The sequence below is a fragment of the Notolabrus celidotus genome, chromosome 20 (genome assembly GCF_009762535.1).
Source record: "Notolabrus celidotus isolate fNotCel1 chromosome 20, fNotCel1.pri, whole genome shotgun sequence".
Taxonomy (NCBI): Eukaryota; Metazoa; Chordata; class Actinopteri; order Labriformes; family Labridae; genus Notolabrus; species Notolabrus celidotus.
Genome location: NC_048291.1, coordinates 28,265,760 through 28,289,647, shown reverse-complemented (window position 1 = coordinate 28,289,647; position 23,888 = coordinate 28,265,760). Strand labels below are relative to the sequence as shown.

At 43.2% G+C, this 23,888-nt stretch overlaps 1 protein-coding gene across 3 annotated transcripts in view; it reads left to right on the top strand.

Annotated features, from left to right (window-relative positions):
• Positions 1-23,888, top strand: part of clec16a (C-type lectin domain containing 16A) — a 48,383-nt gene that overhangs the window by 16,057 nt on the left and 8,438 nt on the right. For 2 of the 3 annotated variants that reach the window (XM_034711169.1, XM_034711168.1), the window contains 9 exons: positions 3,902-4,223; positions 5,784-5,895; positions 5,984-6,084; positions 6,375-6,494; positions 7,979-8,088; positions 10,597-10,641; positions 16,506-16,556; positions 16,672-16,800; positions 17,284-17,404. In XM_034711169.1, the coding sequence (XP_034567060.1) occupies positions 3,902-4,223; positions 5,784-5,895; positions 5,984-6,084; positions 6,375-6,494; positions 7,979-8,088; positions 10,597-10,641; positions 16,506-16,556; positions 16,672-16,800; positions 17,284-17,404 (1,111 nt within the window). The remainder of the gene's footprint in view (positions 1-3,901; positions 4,224-5,783; positions 5,896-5,983; positions 6,085-6,374; positions 6,495-7,978; positions 8,089-10,596; positions 10,642-16,505; positions 16,557-16,671; positions 16,801-17,283; positions 17,405-23,888) is intronic. The other variant, XM_034711170.1, reaches the window with a different exon arrangement.

The window sequence follows — 23,888 nt, the reverse complement described above, 5'->3', positions numbered from 1 at the left end:
AGATGTGAAGAAGTGTGTTTTTTTTTCTCTCTCCTTTCTCTCTTTTGAACACGTGTTTGCTTGCAAGTGCACCAGTTATGTGCATGAAGATGGAATATGCATATCAGTGCAGACATTTCTCTTTAATGTGAAGCACTTGCAGCTGTTTTAGTCCTTTAATTTACCTGTAGATGGTTCCTTTTATTATGCAATGCTGGGTGTATTTCTGTGTGTGTGTGTGTGTGTGTGTGTGTGTGTAAGTTTGTAACTCCAATGATTTCTCAGCATATGCTCAGAATGTGAGCGGTTTACCAGAACATAGTCAGCTAGCAGGTACAACACACACACACACACACACACACACACACACACACACACACACACACACACACACACACACACGTACACACAGATACTAGTCTGTGGTTTCAGTCTGAGAGCATGCACGGTGTGTTTTTATCACACACTTCAGTATGATCCTGAAGGCTCTGCCGCTGCGTGTGTTTCAGGTGCTGGTTCTGTAAGTGTGTCGGTGCACAGGAACAGTTACAGAGACATGATTTAATAACTCTGTGGAAGTCACCAAAGTATGCAGCTTTAAAATAAGGATGCACAGTTTCATCTCTTTGAGCTGATACCTATAATTGAAGATAACCTGCTCCCAGTGGCCGATACAGAAACAGTTTATGCAAACCTGGTGGTCAGAAAGGCTCCGGTGTGGTGAGCAAAGATGGATATGAGTTTCCAGTAAAAGTAAAAGTTAATGCATGCATCGGCACAAAATAGAAGCCATCAGCATTAACCCCAGGCGCCCTACTGCTCATCCCCTGACCTGGGAATTACAATCCCACTCCTGAACAAAAGACCCGGTACCTGTAAAGTGTGTGTGCTGAATATGCGGGTGGATGTGTTTCTATCATAGACTGTATAAATAATGGACGTAGTATCCGGGACGTCACCCATGTGTTTCTGAAGCCCTGTTTTGAGGCCAATCGGTGGCAGCAGCCATATTGGAAATGTTGAACTCAACATAACTGCTGTCCGGCGAGTGTGACTTAAAGAGGCGGGGTTTGAGCCTCCTCGCCAACAGCTGCAGTGCTCCTGCCTGTCAATCAAGTCAGCTGTGCCTCTCATTGGAAGACTTGTAATCTGGATCGAGAAAAGAGCTATCCAAACTACACTCATTTTTTGTAACATGTTTATTTCTGCTGTAAAGATCGTCTCTGTTGAATTGGTGTGTATGTGGTTTCCAGCACTTCTGGAGCCAGCCTCTAGTGGACACTCAATGAACTGCAGTTTTTAACCCTTCTGCACTGGCTTCAATTCTCGCAGCCGGAGGTTGCAGCTTGGTTTCTATGGCTGTACGCTCTGCACAGACTGGAGTTACAAACATCCTTGTAAGAGCACAGTAACCGATCTATCCATCAATCTATATTTGAGTCTTGAGTCCTGCCGTCAAATCCTACTCATGGGCGCGGACTTGGCTTGCCGGTTAAGTTGCGTGCCCATGTAGTGGCCAGGTTCAATCCATCCTGCAGCTTCTTTCCTGCATGTCAGTCCTCCACTCTCTCCCAGTGTCCTACACTATCCTGTGTCCTCTCCCCTATCAATAAAGGTGTAAAAGCTCAAAAATCTATATTTAAAACTCATGTGACTGGTGTTACAAGTCCAGTGAATGTGTGCAGAGATCACATCATGCAAAGTAGTGGCGACTCAGGACACTGTTATAAGGTTTCACCTTGTAAGGCTGTTCTCAAACTCCTGTTGAATCTACACTACATCCTTTTCTGCTGATACTAGCTGTGGCTGCTGCTGCTTCGTATTCCCTCAATACATCTCTGTTGCAATAATGATTTATTAGATTTGTTGTGCTAAAATATGAGACCTTTTCCCACCCTCAGGTTGTTTGTTCTTCAAGTTGTAATCGTGTTATCTTCTTCTGATCCAAACCGTTGATGCCATTTTGAGTTATTCTTCTTCTCCTTCTTCTGCTTTTTCTCCTTTTTCTTCTTCTCCTTCTTCTCCTCCTCCTTCTCCTCCTCCTTCTCCTCCTCCTTCTTCTCCTTCTCCTCATCCTTCTCCTTCTCCTTCTTCTCCTTCTCCTTCTCCTCCTTTTCCTTCTCCTCCTCCTTCTCCTCCTCCTTTGTCTTCTTCTCCTCCTCCTTCTCCTCCTTCTTCTCCTCCTCCTTCTCCTCTTTCTTCTCCTCATCCTTCTCCTCCTCCTTCTCCTCCTCCTTCTTCTCTTCATCCTTCTCCTCATCCTTCTCCTCCTCCTTTTTCTCCTTCTCCTTCTCCTCCTCCTTTGTCTCCTTCTCCTCCTCCTTCTTCTCCTCCTCCTTCTCCTCCTTCTCCTCTTTCTTCTCCTCCTCCTTCTCCTCCTCCTTCTTCTCCTCCTCCTTCTCCTCCTCCTTCTTCTCCTCATCCTTCTCCTCATCCTTCTCCTCCTCCTTTTTCTCCTTCTCCTTCTCCTTCTCCTCCTTCTCCTCCTCCTTCTTATCCTCCCTCCTTCTTCTCCTCCTCCTTCTCCTCCTTCTTCTCCTCATCCTTCTTATCCTCCCTCCTTCTTCTCCTCCTCCTTCTCCTCCTTCTTCTCCTCATCCTTCACCTCCTCCTTCTTCTTCTCCTCCTTCTTCTCCTCCTTCTCCTCCTCCTTCTTCTCCTTCTCCTCATCCTTCTCTGTCTCCTTCTCTTTCTCCTTCTCCTTCTCCTTATCCTTCTACTCTTCCTTCTCCTCATCCTTCTCCTCTTCCTTCTCCTTCTCCTTCTCCTCATCCTTCTCCTTCTTCTCCTCCTCCTTCTTCTCTGTAAATAATCCTACATCCATGTCAGAAGGTGACTGCTTGTTAATGTGTAAGTGAAAGCAGTTATAATTGGATACAATGGAATTATCAGAATAAATATCAGGAACAAAACATTCCCATAATCAGCTGATCGTTAATCCAGCTGACATAAATGATGTGTCCCTTCTCTACAGAGTCTCAGGGTGATGGTTCTAAACTAAAAGTGACCTCATCTGAAACTCAAACCATGAAATAAAAACAGTTTAACTCTTTGAGGAACTCTTCAGTGTTCAGTTGTATATCATGATGATTTGAAGTGCAGAGGTTTGGAGATGCACAGAGCACGGTTTCGTTTCTGTGTTTATGTTAACGCTGCAGGCCTTTTTGGGCACATTGTGAGAATAGTGAGAATAAGGTGACGTCAAAGAAACAAAAGAATGTACATTTCTTGGTATTGTGATAACTGAGTTTTACTGTAAGTCCCTGTTTCTATCTCGGCTCTGCTCAGCGTGTTATCATCCTCCAGCTGTTTCCTGTCTGCACCTTCGTTTTGGTTTGAGATATTCTGAAGATTGGTTTCTTGTAGTTCCAGCACGGCTACAACCGAAGTCGCCTCAAAACCAATATAAGACTGTCTCTGTGTGAGTGTGTGTGTGTGTGTGTGTGTGAGTGTGTGTGTGTGTGTGTGTGTTTGTGTGTGTGTCAGGCGGTCTTTTTCTGCTCTTCTCTGATAAATTTTATCAGTGAGGAAATGGCTTCTGTGTTTTTGGGGACTTTGATCAGATGATAGGATTTACTGTAAGACTGTGTTTGTGTGAGAAGATGAAGAAGCTGGAGTTACGTAATGATGTTCTTCTGCATGCAATTTCTTAGTGTTTGCACATTTTCGTGTCTCCCTTTGCACGCACATCTTCCAGTGACGGGGTGCGGTGATGTTTATTTTTATTTTCATGTATTTTTTTATTGAGCAATAACGTTTCACATACATTTCACTTCAAAATGTCACTTTACAGTCATGCTTTTACTTTGAAGGGACAAAAAAATACAGATAAAGACACATCCAGAGAAATAAACAATGTGCCCTTTATCATGCTGCACATTTTCTTCTCCTTAACAACACATCCTCCCTCCTCCTCCCTCAGGTGAGTGCAGGAGGTGTGCGCAGGTTCACCAAACCCCCAGAGACTCTGGAGCGCTCCCTCGAGCTGTCCCGCCACCGTGGCCGCAAGAGAACCCAAAAGAGGCCGAACTACAAGAACCTGGGCGAGGAGGAGGATGACGACAGAGCCGGGGGAGGGGGAGGGGGCAGCGGAGGAGGAGGAGGAGGAGGAGGAGAGGAAGGCTGGGACGAGGATGGCCGAGGAGGAGAGAGGGAGGGAGGCCGAGAGAGGGAGAAGGGAAAAGGTACAGAGGGAGTAGGAGGGAGTTCTAAGGGAAGCAGAGCGAGTGGGGAGACGGCGGAAGGTGAGTGTGTGTCTCGTTGGACACAGCAGTTCAGGACTGTGTTTTTGAGTGTTTCTTTACTCCCATCAATCAGACACAGTCTGCCATGATGCACCCTGGGTGCTAAAGAGCCGCCACAGCAGCAGCCCTCATCTCAAAACACAGAGAGAAACACGACCGCTGAACAGATGTAACAGACGATCATCGCTGAGCTGTGAAGGTTCATAGTGCTTAATTCAACACACACACATCACTGCAGCTGATCATGCATCAACCATTCAGTGCCACACCGAGATATGAACACACAGCCTCTTGATTATCAGCATGTCATCTTTGGAGTGACAGAGATGCACGGGTTCTTGAGTCTGAGGTTTTGAGATGAGGCCTTCCTGTCGTCGCTGCTCCCCCACCTGTTTTTATTCCCCCGTGGTTATCATGGCTACCACTGATCACATGTCCAACCCAATCTCCATGGCAGCTGACTGTCCATTTCCACGGTGACACACCATCCATCCCGTGCTCCTCACCTCTCCGCCTGTCTCTCAACCCTGCTCTGTGTGTGTGTGCGTGTGTGTGTAAACATTAAACGTGTGACCATTCCACTCATCTGAAATGATTCCTTCTCTCTACTCTGAATAAAGAGGCTTCCTTTGAAGAGTCTTCAGCAGCTTCATGGTTTTCAACACTTCTGAAAGCCGTATCAGTTTGACTCTGGGGTTTAAACCATCGACTGTTTAAAGATGGACGACATCTCCTCATCCTCTCGATGTACAAAAGTGAAGCCACAACAGGCGTTGACATCTCGCACTGGTGTCTGTGCAGCCGTGATTGACTCTCAGAGCCTCGTCTTTGACTTTCGCTTGTAGAAGAAACTCACCGTTATGAGAAATCCTGTGACTCTTGAGTTTCTGTTTCTCCTCTACTCTACGAATACGCTGCATACAGAGCCAAAGAAGCCACATTTGTAAACACAGTTGCCAGTCATGGCATTATTGTATAAATCCTGCATGTAAAATACAAACTTTAACAACAAGAGACATGCTTTAGAAGTATTTACAACCTGAGCTTTGATTTTAAAGTTTGACCTATGGAGGAGGCTTTGCTGCAGCCGGTCAATAGAGAGACCTCTGAATGCTTTGGCTTCACTTTTGAGAAGCCTTTATGTCATTCATCTTTTATGCAGAATATGGTTTTCACACAAAATTCATCACAGGCTGCAGAGGACTTTTAAAAATAAGACTTTAAACAGACAATACCAGCTAGTGAAGATGGTAGCATCTGTAACATTTTGCAAACTCAAACATGTGCAATGAAACATTATTGTGCACCATGTTTTGCCCTAAAATGCAAAGCAGCAACACTCAGTAACTCATGGTGTGTGTTGTCCCTTTTTGAAGTGATCAGGAGTGAGAAGGAAGCATTTCAGATCGTATTTCATAACCAGCAGTGACAGGATTTTTATTTCCTCATGTGTTTTTGATCAGAAGTGTGTGATGTGAAAAGCTTTAACTTCACGTGTGTGGACATTTATGCACATAAGTACAAATGTGTGTGATCTTTTGTGTGTTGGGGCGCTCACAGAGATAGAGATGGTGGTGATGGAGAAGTGTAAGGTGTCCGAGCTGACGGAGCAGAACATCACCGACGAGGAGAAGACGGCTGCAGCCACACGCACACACATGCAGAGGAGCAGGTACGTAACGCACACGCCTGGACTGTTTGATGAGTTTAAAGTAGAACAATGATTTAAAGGTTTGATGACGTCTCCTCTCTCTTTGCAGACCGTTCTTAGACATGGTGTACAGCGCTCTCGACTGCACAGACGATGACTACCACGCCCTGTTTGTCCTCTGTCTGCTTTACGCCGTGTCACACAGCAAAGGTGTGCCTTTCTTTGCATCCATGCATCCATACATCAATCATGTTAGTCATTTAGGGGTAGAATCATGAAGTCAGAAACATGCTGCACACAGGAGGAGGTGAATGTGACAATAGCATGATCAAGAGTCTTAAATTGAGCACATCTTCAGGATGAAATGTTCCCTTACGCAGGTTCCTAGCTGATTGGATTTTTGTAAACGCAGGGCTGAAATCAAAACAGTGCTACAGTATTTATTCTTCCAATTAATAACATGTCCTTACCCGGTCTGCATGCTCGCTGTCTGTCTGCAGGAATAAACCGAGATCTGCTGGAGCGTCTGCAGCTGCCGGTTCCTGACCAGGAGAAGACATCCTACAGCCTGGTGCTGGCAGAGAGACTGATCCGGATTATGAACCAGGCAGCACAGCCAGGTAACACATGCACGCACACACACATGGAAAACACATCCTCACCTGCCTTTCAGTTCATGCAAGTTTTTGTATCTTGAGATATTTAAATAGAAGACTATCTTGTATGAATTCCAGTGTCCTGTTGTGTTCATTTTTTACATCTGAAGCTCTATTCACACGGGACTTATTTATGAATCACCTCCTGACCTCAGTGTTTGTTGTCGCGCATCCACACAGGATAAACAAAGTCTGTAATTTACTCTAATTTGCTGACGTTCTGATTGGAAACACTGAAGCGCTGCACAACATCCACCTCGTCTCTAGGGGCAGCATCACACTCTGCAGCGTGCAGCCTGCAGGGAACTCATTAAAAGAAGAGGACGTCCAGATTCATTGACCTACTTCTAAAGAACGTGCATTAAAACTTTATCACAGGTCGTATAAAGTTTATAACTTTATATCTTATAAAGTTTATAAGCTATCATGCAATAAAGCAGTGTGTACTGAGCCCAACCCTCAACAGCCGGAGACATTGATTTGAAAGTGTCTGCGAGGATGATTCAGTGGTTGCCGCGTACATTTTGCAGGCGATGTTGATCTAATGCAGGGGTTCCCAAAGTGTGGGTCGGGACCCCCTGAGGGGTCGTGAGATGTCTTTCAGAATTTTTTTTTTAAGTGATCTAAAATTAGTACATTTTACTCATTACAGTAAAACATATCAACAAAAGTAGTAGCGAAACTTGAAATAAAACCTTGAAAATATTAAATGTAATGAGTTTTCTGCCTTTCTTTGTTTCCACATGACTCCTAAGTTTAGGGTTAGAGAACAGTTAATTATCTAAAGCATCAGTAGCAGCAGGTTCATTCATAACGGCACAGGAAACACAGACACATGCTCATACATGTAGGCTAACTTTCTGCAGACCAGCTGAATGAAGCCACATTAAATCACTTTGAGGGACAGTGGGGGTCACGAGTCTTTGGCGTCTATATTCTGGGGGTCGCAGGCTGAAAAGATTGGAAACCCCTGCTCTAATGCTCAAACTGTTAGCACTACAAAGACAATGAGCCTGTCTGAAAGATAGAAAATGTTCCTTACTACAAGCTGCAAAGCATCTCATCCTCTGATCACTCTTCATCTGGATCTGATGGATTTCAGATTGCTCTTCCTGTGCAAGACAGTCCAGTCATATTTAATCAGAAACAGCTGCAGAGACCTTCTTAAAAATGTACCACCCGACATTTCTGAGATGCAGATTCAGAGTGGATTCATTTTCTAGTGTGTCCTGAAATGTTGCAGGTGATTTGCCGTGGAGTTTCTCCTTTACTAATTACAGACGTGGTCGATTCCTGCAGGATTAAAATACACAGACATCCTCCGCTATTATTACAAATCATCAGAGGTTCCTGGCTGGTTCTGATCCTGTGTGAATAGTGCTTTAGACTGTGATATTTGACCCATGGTGTCCTGTTTCACATATCATATATTTCTGTCTTGTGTGTAGACGGTAAAGTGCGTCTTGCTACCTTGGAGCTGAGCTGCCTCCTGTTGAAGCAGTCCGTCCTGTCAGGAAACGACTGCATAATCAAAGATGTTCATCTGGCCTGCCTGGAGGTAAAGCATGATCAGACACGCACATGCTTCTCTCTCTGCTCTTTGTTGACAAACCTTACCCTGTAAAGAGTACCACACACGCACAGGCACACACGCACACACACACTCAGAGTTTAAAGGGCTCAGCTGGTTGTTGGGAAGATGTGTCAGTCATGACTTTATGAGGAACTTACTGTTCCTCTGAATCAGGGTTTCTCAGTGCATGCTCATTTATGGTCACAACCCAGGGAAATGTTTCTCCTCCTCTCCCCTGATACTTTCACGTGAAATCTCACCTCCTCTTCTCACTCACTCCCTCACACTCTCCTCCTTCTGCTCTCTGACCAGCCTTACATTCATCTCCTCCCTCCTCTTGAGAACTTTCAAAACATTCCTCTTCTTTCTCTTTTTCTTTCTTATTATTTTATTTCCTCAGTCTAGATTTGCTGGAATTAGTTGTTTTCCTGGACCTGTGTTTCTTCTTCTGGTTTCACTTAGTTGAAGCATCATAAAGTGAAGCATTACACAAGTTTCTATTTGAAGACTTACCCTGTACTGACACAGTTAAACTCAAAGGAAGAGGTCTTTCTGCTGAAACAGCGTTCCCGCTATGACCCGGTTATTCTCAAGGATTTTTTGGGAATCATGATCATTATTTTTAGTCAAAGTTTGTTTTGTGTTCTTGCACCTCTGGCCTTTTGCTTTCCGTCCCACAAAGACAGAATGCCAAAAAGCGGACCCGACAAATGATTAACTTATTATGTTTGTGTAAAATCCACCCTGGCTTTCTTTTCCTCTCCATCCTGCTGCGAGGAAACCGCTGACTCGTCACGTCATTACTCTCAGACAGGAAAAAAACTGGCACTTCCTGGTTTAATGTATTCAGTGTTCATCTGATAAGGCGTGTTGGTGGATTACTGAGTAAAGGCTCTTTCATTGGGACATCCCCGCCTGCAGGAAAAACATCCTCCAGCTCTCGGCTCGTGGTGTGACGGACTAACGGACTACCAGGGAAGCAGATACTGTAGCTCCGCCTGTTAGAGGCTTTGCATATGAAAGGGCAGGGTTCCATTAAATGAACAGTAGTAGCTAATTATATCCTGTTCTGTTTCCGTGTTAGACTCATTGACTACTGTAACATGTGTCACCACTTCTCATGAACAGCTGTCAGAGATGCAGTTTGTTCCTTTTATATGAGGCTCCAGGATGTCTGATGTGTTTACTTTACTCCTTTCTTCACACTTCTTTGAATCATGAACACTCCCTATTCCAACCAAGTTTGGACGCTGCGTGAACCAGCGTGAGAATTTCATGGTTTTCAAATCATATATTAAATTGAAATTAGTTCAAAGACTCATGCTCAGTTTAAATTTGATGCCAGATATTTCATTATATTACTTTTGATAGGACAGCTGAAGAGAGACAGGAAACATGGGGGGGAAGAGAGTCGGGGGGGAAGACATGCAGCAAAGGTTTTACAGCCAGGAGTCGAACCAGCGACCTCCGCGACGAGGAGGGAGCTTGTTCAGCCCAAAGACTGTATAAAATACAACTCAACCCCTCCTCCGTTTTTCATTCCCTGCACACATGTGTGCTAACAAGGAGCTTAGGAGGGAGGCATGCTAGTTGTAGGCTCTTAATAAACACAAAGGTCGGTTTGACAGCACCATAGCCTCTGTCCATGGGGCGCACTTAGACCGCTAGGCCACCTGCGCCCTCGTTGATGCCAGTCGTCTGCATCAGCTTCCTTCATTTACACCAGAGGTTTCCCTTTGGTTTGGGGAACAATAGCTAAAGGTGGATTTTCCAGTTTCAGGGTGACTCAGCAGGACTTAAGACTGATTTATACTTCTGCGTGGAATCGATGGCGTAGTCTACACAGGAGGTCTGCGTAGCTCCCATACCTAGACCAGACCGCAAGCCCTGTGATTGGTCCGCTCGGTGGCTTGTATTTCCTGCATTTACAGCACTTCCTGGATCCCCGCTCATCGTCCGTGTATTTCATCTCCTCCTCTCTATTCTTGATGTAATCACGTCTGTATGATAAACAGCAACATGTATCAGATGTAGATTAACAGAGACCGTAGCGGGGCCGGAAGCAGGCTCCCAGCTATCAGAGAGACCAGGGACACGGCACATCAACGCACAAGTATGTGGTGCTCATGTCCGAGTCGCCCCTGCTGGGGAGGGGTGACGCAGAAGTGTAAATCAGCTCGTAGACGTCTATGCCACCTGCGCCCCGTTGATGCCAGGCATCAGCATCAGCTTCCTTTATTTACACCAGAGGTTTCCCCTTAGTTTGGAGCACAATAGCCAAAGGCGGATTTTCCAGTTTCAGGGTGACTCAGCCGGACATAAAGCAGCAGACAGTAAAGGGCTTTATGTTGATTTCTGCAGAGGGTTGTGGAATATTTTTAGAAACATCTGTTTGATGGAGTTCAGGCTGTGGTTTCTGTGCCGTGTTAAAAACAGCTCTGACTGCATTTGAGAACGTTTGCAACATCTCTTCCTTCATGTTTGTGTTCGCAGGGCGCTCGAGAAGAAAGCCTGCATCTACTGCGGAGATTCTACAAGGTGAGTGTTCACAATCACACACAGCCTGAAGACACACAGGCGTCAGTGTTCCCCTCCCGTCTTACCTCCACATTCACAGAACTGCCTCTTTGAGTTTAGTGAAGTTCTCATCATGCACCGCAGAGCAGAGCACCTGTTGCCTCTGATTCAGAGCCGGTGTGAGGAGCTTGTGTTTACTCTGTGACTCCTGTGCTCTGTGCTGACTCATCAGCTCCCCTTCTGTAGAGAGAGAGGATGTGTTGTGGTGTTTGCTTCAGCTGTACAGAACCTGCTCTGTGCTCTTTGCTCTTTGCTTCTCGTCTCTGTTAGAGAACAGTTTTCTTAAAGGTGACCTATCATGCAAAATAGAAGACTTTTTAATGGTTCTCTTCCTGAAATCTGTGTCCCTGTCTACAAACCCCCTGAAAAGTAAAAGAATCCATTCTGCCCCTGTTCTGATTTCTCCACCTTTCTGTAAATGTGTGCTGAAACCAGCCGTTTCAGTTTTCAGTGTTTTTCATACGTCACATCGCCATCCGGTCTGTAACAGGAAGTCAGAGCTCGGAGCTTGTTCAGCCCATAGACTGTATAAAATACAACTCAACCCCTCCTCCGTTTTTCATTACCTGCACACATGTGTGCTAACAAGGAGCTTAGGAGGGAGGCATGCTAGTTGTAGGCTGACTTGATAAACACAAAGGTCGGTTTGACTCCCCACGTCTGCAGATTTGAAGATCTAGTGGATGATTTTTAGTTTTCATGGATAAGTGCTAGCGCTAGTTAGCATAGCCACATAGCTACATGTTGGTAGCTGTGTACCAAGACACACGTCGACATGCTGACAAATAAAACAACAAGAAACACTAAATCTGTGACCAATGGTTCAGAAAGGTCCTGCTGCAGGCGCCTCTCCGTCAGGATCAGATTCTGGATCAGATTCAGAGGGTTGAAGTAACGCGGGTCTGTGAGCAGCCGTGTATATTCAGCCAACATGTAAACATTAGATCAACGTGCCGGACAGCCGAGGCCACACCCACTTCCTGAGGGGGCGTGGTCAGAGAGCTCATTCTCATTTAAAGGCACAGACACAGAAAACAGCCTGTTCTGAGCAGGGCTGAAAAAGAGGGGTTTACAGGCAGACCAGAATCTGATTTCAAAGTGTTTTTATGAGCATAAACTTTAAAGACATGTTTTGGGGACCTCTTAGACCAATATATGTTGATGAAAAAAGCGTGATATGTCACCTTTAAAGCTCTCTTGTAAGGCGTCTCTGAGCTGTACAGAGCTTTTGTTGAGGAGTTTTCTGGATCTTCCAGATACTTTGGTGTCCTGTCAGTCGCTCTGTAGCAGCAGTTTAGTTTCTTTCTCATCTGTGTGAAGCTCTGTTCAGTTAAATGAGTAAATGTTTGTGTTTTTTATTTTGGTTTCTCTCTCTCTTCATTTGATCCCTTTCGTTATTCGTGCTTGTTCCTTTTGGAATAACTTTTCAAGCCCCCGTGTTCAGCTTTCAGGACCCACACCCTCTCACCCTGGCCCAGGATACAAACATGTAAAAGTACAAAGATGTTAAAGTGGATACCTAAACCACAAACTCAATCACTCTGACATTGTTTGTCGGGGGATTCAGTTTCAGTTTATTTAGTTTAGCTTCTGATTCTGCAGCTCAGTGGGATTTCAGTTAAATTCCAGGACGAACATTTAGAGGAAACAGTAACTGGAAACGACTAACGGACTCAAAAACAATCATTTAGGAAGATAAACAAAGGAAACAACCGGCTGAACTGGAGTCAGGACCAGATTATAAAGTGAGCTGTACCAAGAAACAAAAACTGAATCACAATCACGTGTTGGATCCTTTTTTTCTGACATGTTTCCGTGTGTGTGTGTCAGAGTGTGTCCACTTATTACAACTTATAGTGTTTCCCTTAAAGAGCTGTAGGTAAAACTGAAAGTGTTCCCATGTTTACGTCACTGTTATTAATTTATGAGTGCTTTTGGTTTCATTTTGAGTATCTCTGGATGACCGTTTTGGAATCAGTCGCAAGAGTTCAGGACCTGTTGGCTGACTCTTCTTCACGGTTCAAACACACGGAGGCGAAGGGAGGAGAAGTGTCGAAGTGTCACTCAGAATAACTATTAAACTGAGAGGCGTTCAGAATACCTCACTCCAGATCTGCTAGTTTATTTATCTTCATCAGCAGGGTGTTCACTTCAGATGAAGATAATATTTGTTACGTCTCTCTGCCGTCACGTCGATGACAGGTGGGATGTTTGATGTGTCAGGGTGGTTAGACGGACAAGATGAACTCGTGATGAGCTTCTGCAGCCTCACAGATACTCTCCTGTGCTTTGGCAGCCGTGCGTGTCCAAACAACTCGTCTCATCAGCTCAGCTTTAACAACATTCAGTTTTAAAATGTTGAAACATCTTTTTAGAAACCCCCTCTCCCCCTTCCTTTTATCATTCGTCAAGTGACGTGCTGGAACACAGCAGCAGAAGAGCAGGAGTCCTAATAAGATAAGATCAGATAAGATATTACTTTATTGATCCCCCGGGGGGGAATTCATCTCAACTCAACTCAACTCAACTCAACTCAACTCAACTCAACTCAGCTTTATTTATAAAGCACCTTCCATACATAAAAACATGTAGCCCAAAGAGCTTCACAGAGTAACAGACTGTAAGAAAACAACAGTAATGGTAAAATTCTAGAAGGCATGATTTAAAAAAAAAGAAAAGAAAATCAACACAGTAAAATTAATAAAATAAGGAAGAGTGGAATTAAAAGTTAAAAATAAGGTAGAGTTAACAAGATCAGATGAACACAATAAATAAATAAGATAAATAAATACATGTTAAAACAATGCTTTAGATCAGGGGTGTCCAAAGTACGGCCCGGGGGCCAATCGCGGCCCAAGGTCCATTTATTTATGGCCCCAAGCTTCCATCTTAAAGGTGACATATCATGCAAAATTGACTTTTTAATGGTTCTCTACCTGGAATATGTGTCCCTGTCTACAAACCCCCCGAGAATGAAAATAATCCATTCTGCCCCTGTTCTGATTTCTCCACCTTTCTGTAAATGTGTGCTGAAACCAGCCGTTTCAGTTTTCAGTGTTTTTGTTACGTAACAACAATATCCGGTCTGTAACAGGAAGTCAGAGCTCGGAGCTTGTTCAGCCCATAGACTGTATAAAATACAACTCAACCCCTCCTCCGTTTTTCATTCCCTGCACACGTGTGCTAACAAGGAGCTTAGGAGGGAGGCATGCTAGTTGTAGGCTGTCTTAATAAACACAAAGGTCGGTTTTACTCCCCACGTCTGCAGATTTGAAGATCTAGTGGATGATTTTTATTTTCCATAGAAAAGTGCTAGCGCTAGTTAGCATAGCCACATAGCTACATGTTGGTAGCTGTGTACCAAGACACACGTCGACATGCTGACAAATAAAACAACAAGAAACACTAAATCTGTGACCAATGGTTCAGAAAGGTCCTGCTGCAGGCGCCTCTCCGTCAGGATCAGATTCTGGATCAGATTCAGAGGGTTGAAGTAACGCGGGTCTGTGAGCAGCCGTGTATATTCAGCCAACATGTAAACATTAGATCAACGTGCTGGACAGACGAGGCCACGCCCACGTCCTGAGGGGGCGTGGTCAGAGGGAAAACAGAGTGTTCTGAGGAAGAAGAGGGCTTTTCAGGCATGCCAGAATCTGATTTCAAAATGTTTTTTTGAGCATAAACTTTAAAGACATTTTTTGGGGACCTCTTAGACCAATATATGTTGATGAAAAAAGCGTGATATGTCACCTTTAAAGCCAAAGCACTGGGAATTCTGCAAGACGGCAATAAAGAAGAAACACAAGAACTCTTAAAGCTGACAGGTTTTCAAATTAATGTTTTTATCATGATGTGAAAATGTTCTTGATGAACACTTAAAGTTCAGAAGACACAAAAGAGGACACAAGACAAAATCAAAATTATGAAATTGTGCAGAAAAAGCCAAATTTGGTGAATAAAAAATAGTTCAGAACTCAGGAAAATAATTATTTAGTTCTTAAAATGTTGTCTGCTGGTCAGAAAAGTCTTAAAAAACAACATGAAAAAGAAGTGTGATGAAATCCAGATCGTGATCCTGCCATAGAAAAATAATGAGGCTATATTTTTCCCACATTGCCCGACCTGAAAAACATTTTCCTCCAGAAGAAGATAAAGTTTACGTGGCTTGAAGAGACCTGAGGACTACCTAGTTACTGTTTTATTGAGAAAATGTTTAATATAATTGTTATTAAATAGAGATTTCATATATAACTTTTATGATTACTCAGTCTCAGTAGGAGCCACTGGCCCTGAGGTATTCTGACAACATCAAATGTGGCCCTCTTTGAAAAAAGTTTGGACACCCCTGCTTTAGATAATAATGATGAAAATAATAATAAAAAATAAAAATGAATTGGGTTGTTACAGCAACCCAGACATAAGTACAATCAAGAAGAAGTTTCAATAAGTAAAATCAAATCAAATAAATAAGTTAAAATACAATTTAGATATATACAATGTTACAATTGAATATAGATTAAATAGCAGTAATTACAGTATTAAAAAGGATTCAGTAGTGACAGGTTGACATGGTGTGATTATAGTTAGTCATGACAGATTAAGGGGGGGTGTCAGTGGTCAGCATGGTGCAGTCTGTGGCCTCCATTACTGTTCAACAGTCTGATGGCGGTGGGCACAAAGGAGCGCCTGAAGCGTTCAGTCTTGCACCGTGGTGGGATGATGCATTGACTGAACGAGCTCCCCATCAGCCACAGCTCATCATGGAGAAGGTGAGAGGGGTTATCCAGGATGGCTCGCAGTTTGTCCATCAACCTCCTCTCAGCCACTGACTCCAGACTGTCCAGTTCTAGTCCAACCACAGAGCGGGGCCTTCTTTACCAGCTTAAATGTTCAGAAGAAGTTTGCAGGATTTTAAAAACAGGGGATAAGGATCTTGAGTTTTTGTGCTGCTCTGTGAGAGAGTGAAGGAATGTGGTTACACCGAGAAGCTGTGACGGGCAAAGATACATGCAAAGATCACACACAGCATGATGTCACTCACCAGAGAGCGATCCTCAACACGGAGCTTTGTAAGAGCGTTTATTTCCACTCCTCTCTGCAGGCATGGGTTGCATGAGGATGCAGAATGTAACGTGTAAATGTGAATTATCACTGTGCAGATGACAACAGCTGAAACAACTAATAAGTTAGCAGCGTGTGTGATACTAACATGAGATATAAGCATGCAGCAAAGAGGAGGGAATGCATGTTATTGCTCATTGTGTGTCAGCGTGCATCAAAGAGAGAGACTCCTCACTTTTCTGTTGTTTTTGTTTCGTAGCGCTCGCTTTCGCACCGTTCCAGAGCGATACTGCATTAAGAGAAAAGAGCAGATAGTGGGCGTTCATGGATGTTGAGTAAGATGTGTTGATTATTCAGAGGAGTGTGCACACAGGGCTGCACAACTTGTTGCATCTGCTTGAATGGAAACAAACAGTCTCACCGTGGGAATATGAGGCCGTGCAGAGTTATGCAAGACGCTGTCTTTCCACCGTCAACTTAGACTGCTAACGTTGAAGTATGATAAAGATGTTAAATCACTGTTTACTGAAAACACAACAGGCAACATGTACAACTTTGAAGCTAAACTCTCAGAGGAAATTGTGCTTAAATGAAATGCAAAGACAGCCACTGGTAGCATGTTGCAACACGGTCCAAAGAGGAGAGTTGTACATGAAGTCCCTCCTCTGAAACAGCCAATTAAAGGTTGAGGATTTTGAGATGTAGCCATCTTGGACAGAAAAGTGCTCATAATGTCAATATTTTAACCCCTAATGTCCTCACAGGGCGAGGAGATCTTCCTGGACATGTTTGAAGATGAATACCGGAGCATGACGGTGAGTGATCCTGATTTTAAGTCACATTTTGTTTCCTGTTTTTTTTTCTTTTTCTGGAATGAATCATGATAACCTGAGCTCACTCTCTCTTTCTTGTTTCGTGTGCATGTTGCAGAGTAAACCTCTGAATGTGGAGTATCTCATGATGGACGCCTCAGTTCTGCTGCCGCCCACCGGGACCCCTCTGACGGGCATCGACTTTGTCAAGAGGCTGCCGTGTGGGGACGTGGAGAAGACGCGCAGGGTGTGTTCAGAAATAGAAACACATATTCCCTAAAGACTGAATGCATCTGGTTTCTTGCATGTTAAGTTTTTCTGTTGTCATCACTTTGTTGTACCTGCTTGCAGAAGAACTGTCTCAGATCTTTGAGCTGGACCACATGAAATCCTTCTAATCGTTTTTATCAAAGCAATCATTGACTCTGTACAACACCTTTCTGATTTCTCCGTTACGCTCGAGGCAGGTGTGTGCTACATTCTCTGTGGTTTGGTGCTCTGCCAGGAACAACAGTGCTGCAAAGAATTGAGAACAATGGCCAAACACCAAGACTGATCAGAGAGATATAAATTATGAGGCCGACTCTCACCGTGATTAAACCGTTCTGTTTTGGAGCCGTAGTTATTCTCTGTATTTCATGGTCTGGTTGTCTCTATCAGTTTCACACAGGAAGGTTAGTTTAGTGTAACTTATCAGTTTGTGTGTTTGTGTGTGTTTGTGTGTGCGCAGGCTATCCGTGTGTTCTTCATGCTGCGGTCCTTATCGCTCCAGCTTCAGGGAGAACCTGAAACACAGCTGCCTCTGACCAGACCTGAAGACCTCATCAAGACGGATGATGTGTTAGACCTCAGTAAGACCACACTGACTCACACTCACACTGTTTCATTTAATAATAAAAACACAACAAAGGTTGGAGGAGAGCTAACCTGCTTATTTATGGCTCAGATTAAACGTTCTGGATCCCCAGAGGTGAAATTAAGGAAATGTTCTCTTTCAGCCAAGACCACTTTCTCTGTGAGCTTTATTGTTTATTGTGCAGACGCTGAATCAGCCCTGCAGACATGTCTGCAAATTAATTCCATCATTTCCCGGCTTATTACATCCCTCATAGGATTTCTTGATCATCTGTTTCCAGCAGGTTTCAGTTTGACTGTAAATGTTTATTTAAACAGAAGCTTTACTCCAGTTTACTTTGTGGGGGTGAACTTGTAGATAACAGGTATTAAGTTTGCAGAACATCATGGTATAGAATTGTGAGCTGTCTTATTGCACTTGCATGTAGATATCAGTTTCAGAGATAAGTTAACTGTCATCGTATTACCGCCAATGAGAGCCAGGATGTCATTTTGTCAGATTGCATTCTGCCTGCTTTTGCTCTCCAGGTTTTCCTGCACACACCAAAGTAAATACTCATCTACAGTCATGGCCAAAAGTTTTGAGAATGACACAAATATTACATTTCCACAAAGTCTGCTGCTTCAGGGTTTTTAGGTGTTTTTGTCAGATGTTTCTATGGTATAATGAAATACAATTAGAAGCATTTCATAAGTATCAAAAGCTTTTATTGAGAATTACACAGAATTCATGCAATAAGTCAATATTTGCAGTGTTGAACCTTCTTTTTCAAGACCTCTGCAATTCTCCCTGACATGCTGTCAATCAACTTCTGGACCAAATCCTGACTGATGGCAGTCCATTCTTGCAGAATCAATGCTTTGAGTTTGTCAGAATTTGTGGGTTTTTGATTGTCCACCCGCCTCTTGAGGATTGACCACAAGTTGGGATTAAGATCTGGGGAGTTTCCTGGCCAAGGGCCCAAAATCTTAATGTTTTGTTCCCCGAGCCATTTTGTTATGACTTTTGCTTTATGGCAAGGTGCTCCATCATGCTGGAAAAGGCATTCTTCATCACCAAACTGCCCTTGGATGGTTGTGAGAAGTTGCTCTGGGAGGACGTTCTGGTACCATTCTTTATTCATGGCTGTGTTTTTAGGCAAGATTGTGAGAGAGCCCACTCCCTTGACCGAAAAGCAACCCCACACATGAATGGTCTCAGGATGCTTCACTGTTGGCAAGAGACAGGACTGATGGTAGCGCTCCCCTCGTCTTCTCCGAACAAGCCTTCCTCCAGATGCCCCAAACAATCGGAAAGGAGATTCATCAGAGAAAATGACTTTACCCCAGTCCTCAGCAGTCCAGTCCCTGTACCTTCTGCAGAATATCAGTCTGTCCCTGATGTTTTTACTGGAGAGAAGTGGCTTCTTTGCTGCCCTCCTTGACACCAGGCCTTCCTCCAAAAGTCTTCGCCTCACTGTGCGTGCAGATGCACTCACACCTGCCTGCTGCCATTCCTGAGCAAGCTCTGCACTGGTGGTGGCCCGATCCCGCAGCTGTAACACCTTCAGGAGACGGTCCTGGCGCTTGCTGGACTTTCTTGGGCGCCCTGGAGCCTGTTTGGCAACAATTGAACCTCTCTCCTTGAAGTTCTTGATAATTGGATAGACGGTTGACTGAGGTGCAATCTTACTCGCTGCTATAAACTTCCCTGTTAGGCCCTTTTTGTGCAATGCAATGATGGCTGCACGTGTTTCCTTGCAGGTAACCATGGCTAACAGATGAGGAACAATGGTGTCATGTACCATCTTCCTTTTAAAGTGTCCAGTCACTCAATCATGACAGATTGATCGCCAGCCTTGTTCTCATCAACACCCACACCTGTGTTAATGTGTGTGACACCTGTGTGTCATTGAAATGATGTTAGCTGGTCCTTTTGTGGCAGGGCTGAAATGCAGTGGAAATGTGTTTTTGGTGATAAAGTTCATTTTCAAGGTAAAGAGGGACTTTGCAATTAATTGCAGTTGAGCTGATCACTCCTCATAACATATATGCAAATTGCCATTATAAAAACTGAAACAGCAGACTTTGTGAAAATTAATAGTTGTGTCATTCTCAAAACTTTTGGCCATGACTGTACACTACCAGTCACACGTTTGGACACACCTTCTCATTCAATGGTTTATATCTATTTTAATTATTTCCAACATTGTAGATTAATACTGAAGACATCAAAACTATGAAATAATCTGGTTTTACCATAATCTGGATTACAACAGTAGTCAAATAGAGCTATCCATTGTGTACTAACCCTACCTCTGAACAACACAGCTGATGGTCTCAAACACATTAAGAAGGAAAGTCATTCTACAAATGAACTCTTGACAAGGCTCATGTTCATTAGAAACCATTCCAGGAGACCACTTCATGAAGCAGACTGAGAGAATACCAAGAGTGTGCAAAGCTGTCATGAAGGAAAAAGGGGGCTACTTTACAGAATCTAAAATATAAAACATTCTGCTTTGTTTAACACTTTTTAAAAATTTGATAATTCCATATATGTTCTTTCATAGTTTTGATGTCTTCAGTATTAATCTACAGTGTTCACAATAATTAAAATAAATACAAACCCTTGAATGAGAAGGTGTTTCCAAACTTTTGGCTGGTAGTGTAGCTTCAAATATACTTTTGCATACTTCAAACCAGACCCTAGTGGGAGAAAAAACTACACCAACCCCCCAGCAGTGCACGCTTTCCCCAAAACGCATCAGTATATTACTTCTATGCAAAAACACTATTCATGAGTCGTCTGAACAATATGTAGAGTGAGGAGCATGCAAGCAGACGAACACCAACACACTGATATATCTGCTGTACGCAGGTGTGCCGATGATGTAACAGAAACTTGCATGTGGTTAGCTCTACATTGCAGGATATCACAAGTTCATTTGCACAGTAATGTGAACATGAGTGAGGATTTTTCACACATGCAACACATAAACTCATCATACAGAGAAGTTCTGTTAAAGTTAAAATACAGATTTAAATATGACACATTAAACTGTCACATCCACACATTGTTAGCTAAAAGGTGATCTGCAGCTTAGCGACATGTTACAGCCTCAATACCAAATTTGGGACACCGTGTAAAATGTTGATAAAGACATGTTGTTTTTCTGCTATATTCAATTAAAGAAGGGGTTTCAATTATTTGCATACCATCACAATCTATCAGATGTTGAAACTAAACTGTATTTTTATTTTATACTTAAAATATAAGATTATTTTGGGGCGCTGGTGGTATAGCGGTCTAAGCGCCCCACCTACAGATGCCACAGCCCTCGTTGCAGGGGTCGCCGGTTCAATTCCCGGCCGCAACCATTACCTGCATGTCTTCCCCCGCTCTCTACTCTCCACATTTCCTGTCTCTCTTAATATATGTATAAGATTATTTTAAATTTAATGCTAGCAAAACTGCAAAAAAGTTGTGACAAGGGCAGCAAAAAACAGAAAAAAACACCTGAAACACCTTAAGTTAATGATCAACAGATCAGGGACATGACTGGGTATAAAAAAGGACCCTCCAGAGAGAATGACTCTGTAGTGGAAGTCACTGCATGGGCTCAAAATCACACAAAAACCATTATCAGTGAACCCAGTCCACCATAAAGTCAGGTTAAAACTGAACCATGCAAAGAGGAAACCAGATATAATCATAATCCAGAAACAGGAAGGCCCCCTCTTTCTGTAAATGAGCTCAACAAGTTTTAATTTTAAGTTTATTTCTCAGAAATAAAAAAAATACACAGAAAATTCTCTACAGCAGATTTTTTTCCACATATCTATATAAAGTGCATCTTGTAATGTAAGCACAGAAAAGCCCTTTTCCTCTATCTCTCCCCTTCTCTGGTCTCTTTGCACCGTCTCTTATCTGTTTTCTTTTTCTGTACTGGAGAGAAGACGGTGGAAAATGTCACATCACTCTGATAGATCAGAGAATAAGAGTCAGCTTTACGAAGTTCAGTGTTTTATTTTTATCAAGTTTGTGATTTAAGTTGATAAGAATGGTCTCTGATATCACTTCTTGGAATTAAAGAGAAGATGAAAGTTCTGTTGGGTTGTTTCGGTAGCAGTGATGACTGTACTGTCTGTGGTGTAAGTAGGCAGCTGTGACTTTTTACAGTTATCATAACATCTATGATGACTGAGCTGCAGGTTCGGTGCTTTTTGAGGACACATTTGCCGACCATCAATGATGTGAAAATGCCAAAAGCGGCCTGGTGATGCTTCATGGAGATGTGCTGTGGTTGTGGTGACATTTGTTTTTACACTGAAGCACTGCCCATTTCTTTTTTTAAACCCTTTAATGGAAAAGTCATGATTGGCTGTGAACGATAACTGACTGACTTTTGAATCTGGAACAGAATCTTTTTTTGTTGACCTTATTTGTTTGAAAGCTCTACCGATCATTTTTCCTGAATCATGGTCATGGAAACAATAAATTCTCATGTCTCTCATTAATGTCTTTTATGACTGGTCGGTGGTTAGTCAGTCAGGTGGTTGGTTTGATGTTTGGTCGGTTGGTTAGTTAGTTGGTCGGTCGTCGGTTGGTTAGTTAGTTAGTTGGTTCGATGGTTGGTTAGTTGGTTGGTTGGTTGGTTGGTTGGTTGGTTGGTTGGTTGGTTGGTTAGTCGGTCGGTTAGTTAGTTAGTAAGTTAGTTAGTTAGTTGGTTAGTTGGTCGGTCGGTTGGTTAGTTGGTTAGTAAGACGGTTGGTTGGTTGGTTGGTTAGTTGGTTAGTAAGACGGTTGGTTGGTTGGTTGGTTGGTTAGTTGGTTAGTAAGACGGTTGGTTGGTTGGTTGGTTGGTTGGTTGGTTAGTTGGTTAGTAAGACGGTTGGTTGGTTGGTTGGTTGGTTGGTTGGTTGTTTGGTTGGTTGGTTGGTTGGTTGGTTGGTTGGTTGGTTGGTTAGTTGGTTAGTAAGACGGTTGGTCGGTTGGTTGGTTGGTTGGTTGGTTAATATGACGGTTGGTTGGTTAGTTGGTTAGTACGACGGTTGGGTGGTTGGTTGGTTGGTTGGTCTGTTGGTTGTTTAGTAAGACGTTTGGTTGGTTGGTTGGTTGGTCTGTTGGTTGTTTAGTAAGACGTTTGGTTAGTTGGTTGGTTAGTTGATTAGTAAGACGGTTGGTTGGTTGGTTGGTTGGTTGGTTGGTTGGTTGGTTAGTTTGTTAATATGACGGTTGGTTGGTTAGTTGGTTAGTACGACGGTTGGGTAGTTGGTTGGTTGGTTGGTTGGTTGGTTGGTTAGTTTGTTAATATGACGGTTGGTTGGTTGGTTGGTTGGTTGGTTGGTTGGTTGGTTGGTTGGTTGGTTGGTTGGTCTGTTGGTTGTTTAGTAAGACGGTTGGTTGGTTGGTCTGTTGGTTGGTTAGTTGATTAGTAAGACTGTTGGTTGGTTGGTTGGTTGGTTGGTTGGTTGGTTGGTTGGTTGGTTGGTTGGTTGGTTGGTTGGTTGGTTGGTTGGTTAGTTGGTTAGTAAGACTGTTGGTTGGTTGGTTGGTTGGTTGGTTGGTTGGTTGGTTGGTTAGTTGGTTAGTAAGACAGTTGACGGTTGGGTAGTTGGTTGGTTGGTTGGTTGGTTGGTTGGTTGGTTAGTTGGTTAGTAAGACGGTTGGTTGGTTGGTTGGTTGGTTGGTTGGTTGGTTGGTTGGTTGGTTGGTTGGTTGGTTGGTTGGTTGGTTGGTTGGTTGGTTGGTTAGTTGGTTGGTTGGTTGGTTGGTTAGTTGGTTAGTTGGTTAGTAAGACTGTTGGTCTGTTGCGTTGCTGTTTTTGTCATTGGTTTGTCAGTTGGTTGGTTTAAGGTTCACTTGTTTGATGTTTGGTTGGTTTTGATGGTTAGTCAGTAGGTCGGTTGGTGGTTTGTTGGTCGATTGGTTGGTTGGTCATTAGGTCAGTCTCTTGGTTGGTTTGATAGTCGGTCTTTTGGTTAGTTAGTCAGTCAGTTTGTTAGTTTGTTTGATGGTTGATGACTGCTTCTTTTCCTTATGTTTAACCTTTACTAATTAATCTTAACAATGTGATTTATTTGCCGTCTGATAACATTTTTATTCAATCTTTTTTTAGTTGTCTCTCTGTTTCACTCAGAACATAAATAATACTCAGAAATTTGACCACAACTAAACCACAATGACGTGTCATTTTCCCTCTGTCTGGGCCAAATGATCAGAATATAATTACTCAAAATGTCTGTCCATGAATGCGCGATGACACCTCCTGAGATCTGATTCCGTGGTTGAAACTGTGACTGTTTTTTCTGACTCCAAACACTTGTCTGATTCTGCATCAGATTTAGGAGACAACGTTTTTTAAGAGCTCTCATATCAGAGGTGACTTAGCTTCCAGTAAGTTTCTGTCACTTCAAATGATAAACTATCAAAATCTTAATATGCTTTAATCTGATAACTCCCTTCCTGGGTTCCCTCAGGTTTCTGTTTTCTGTTTT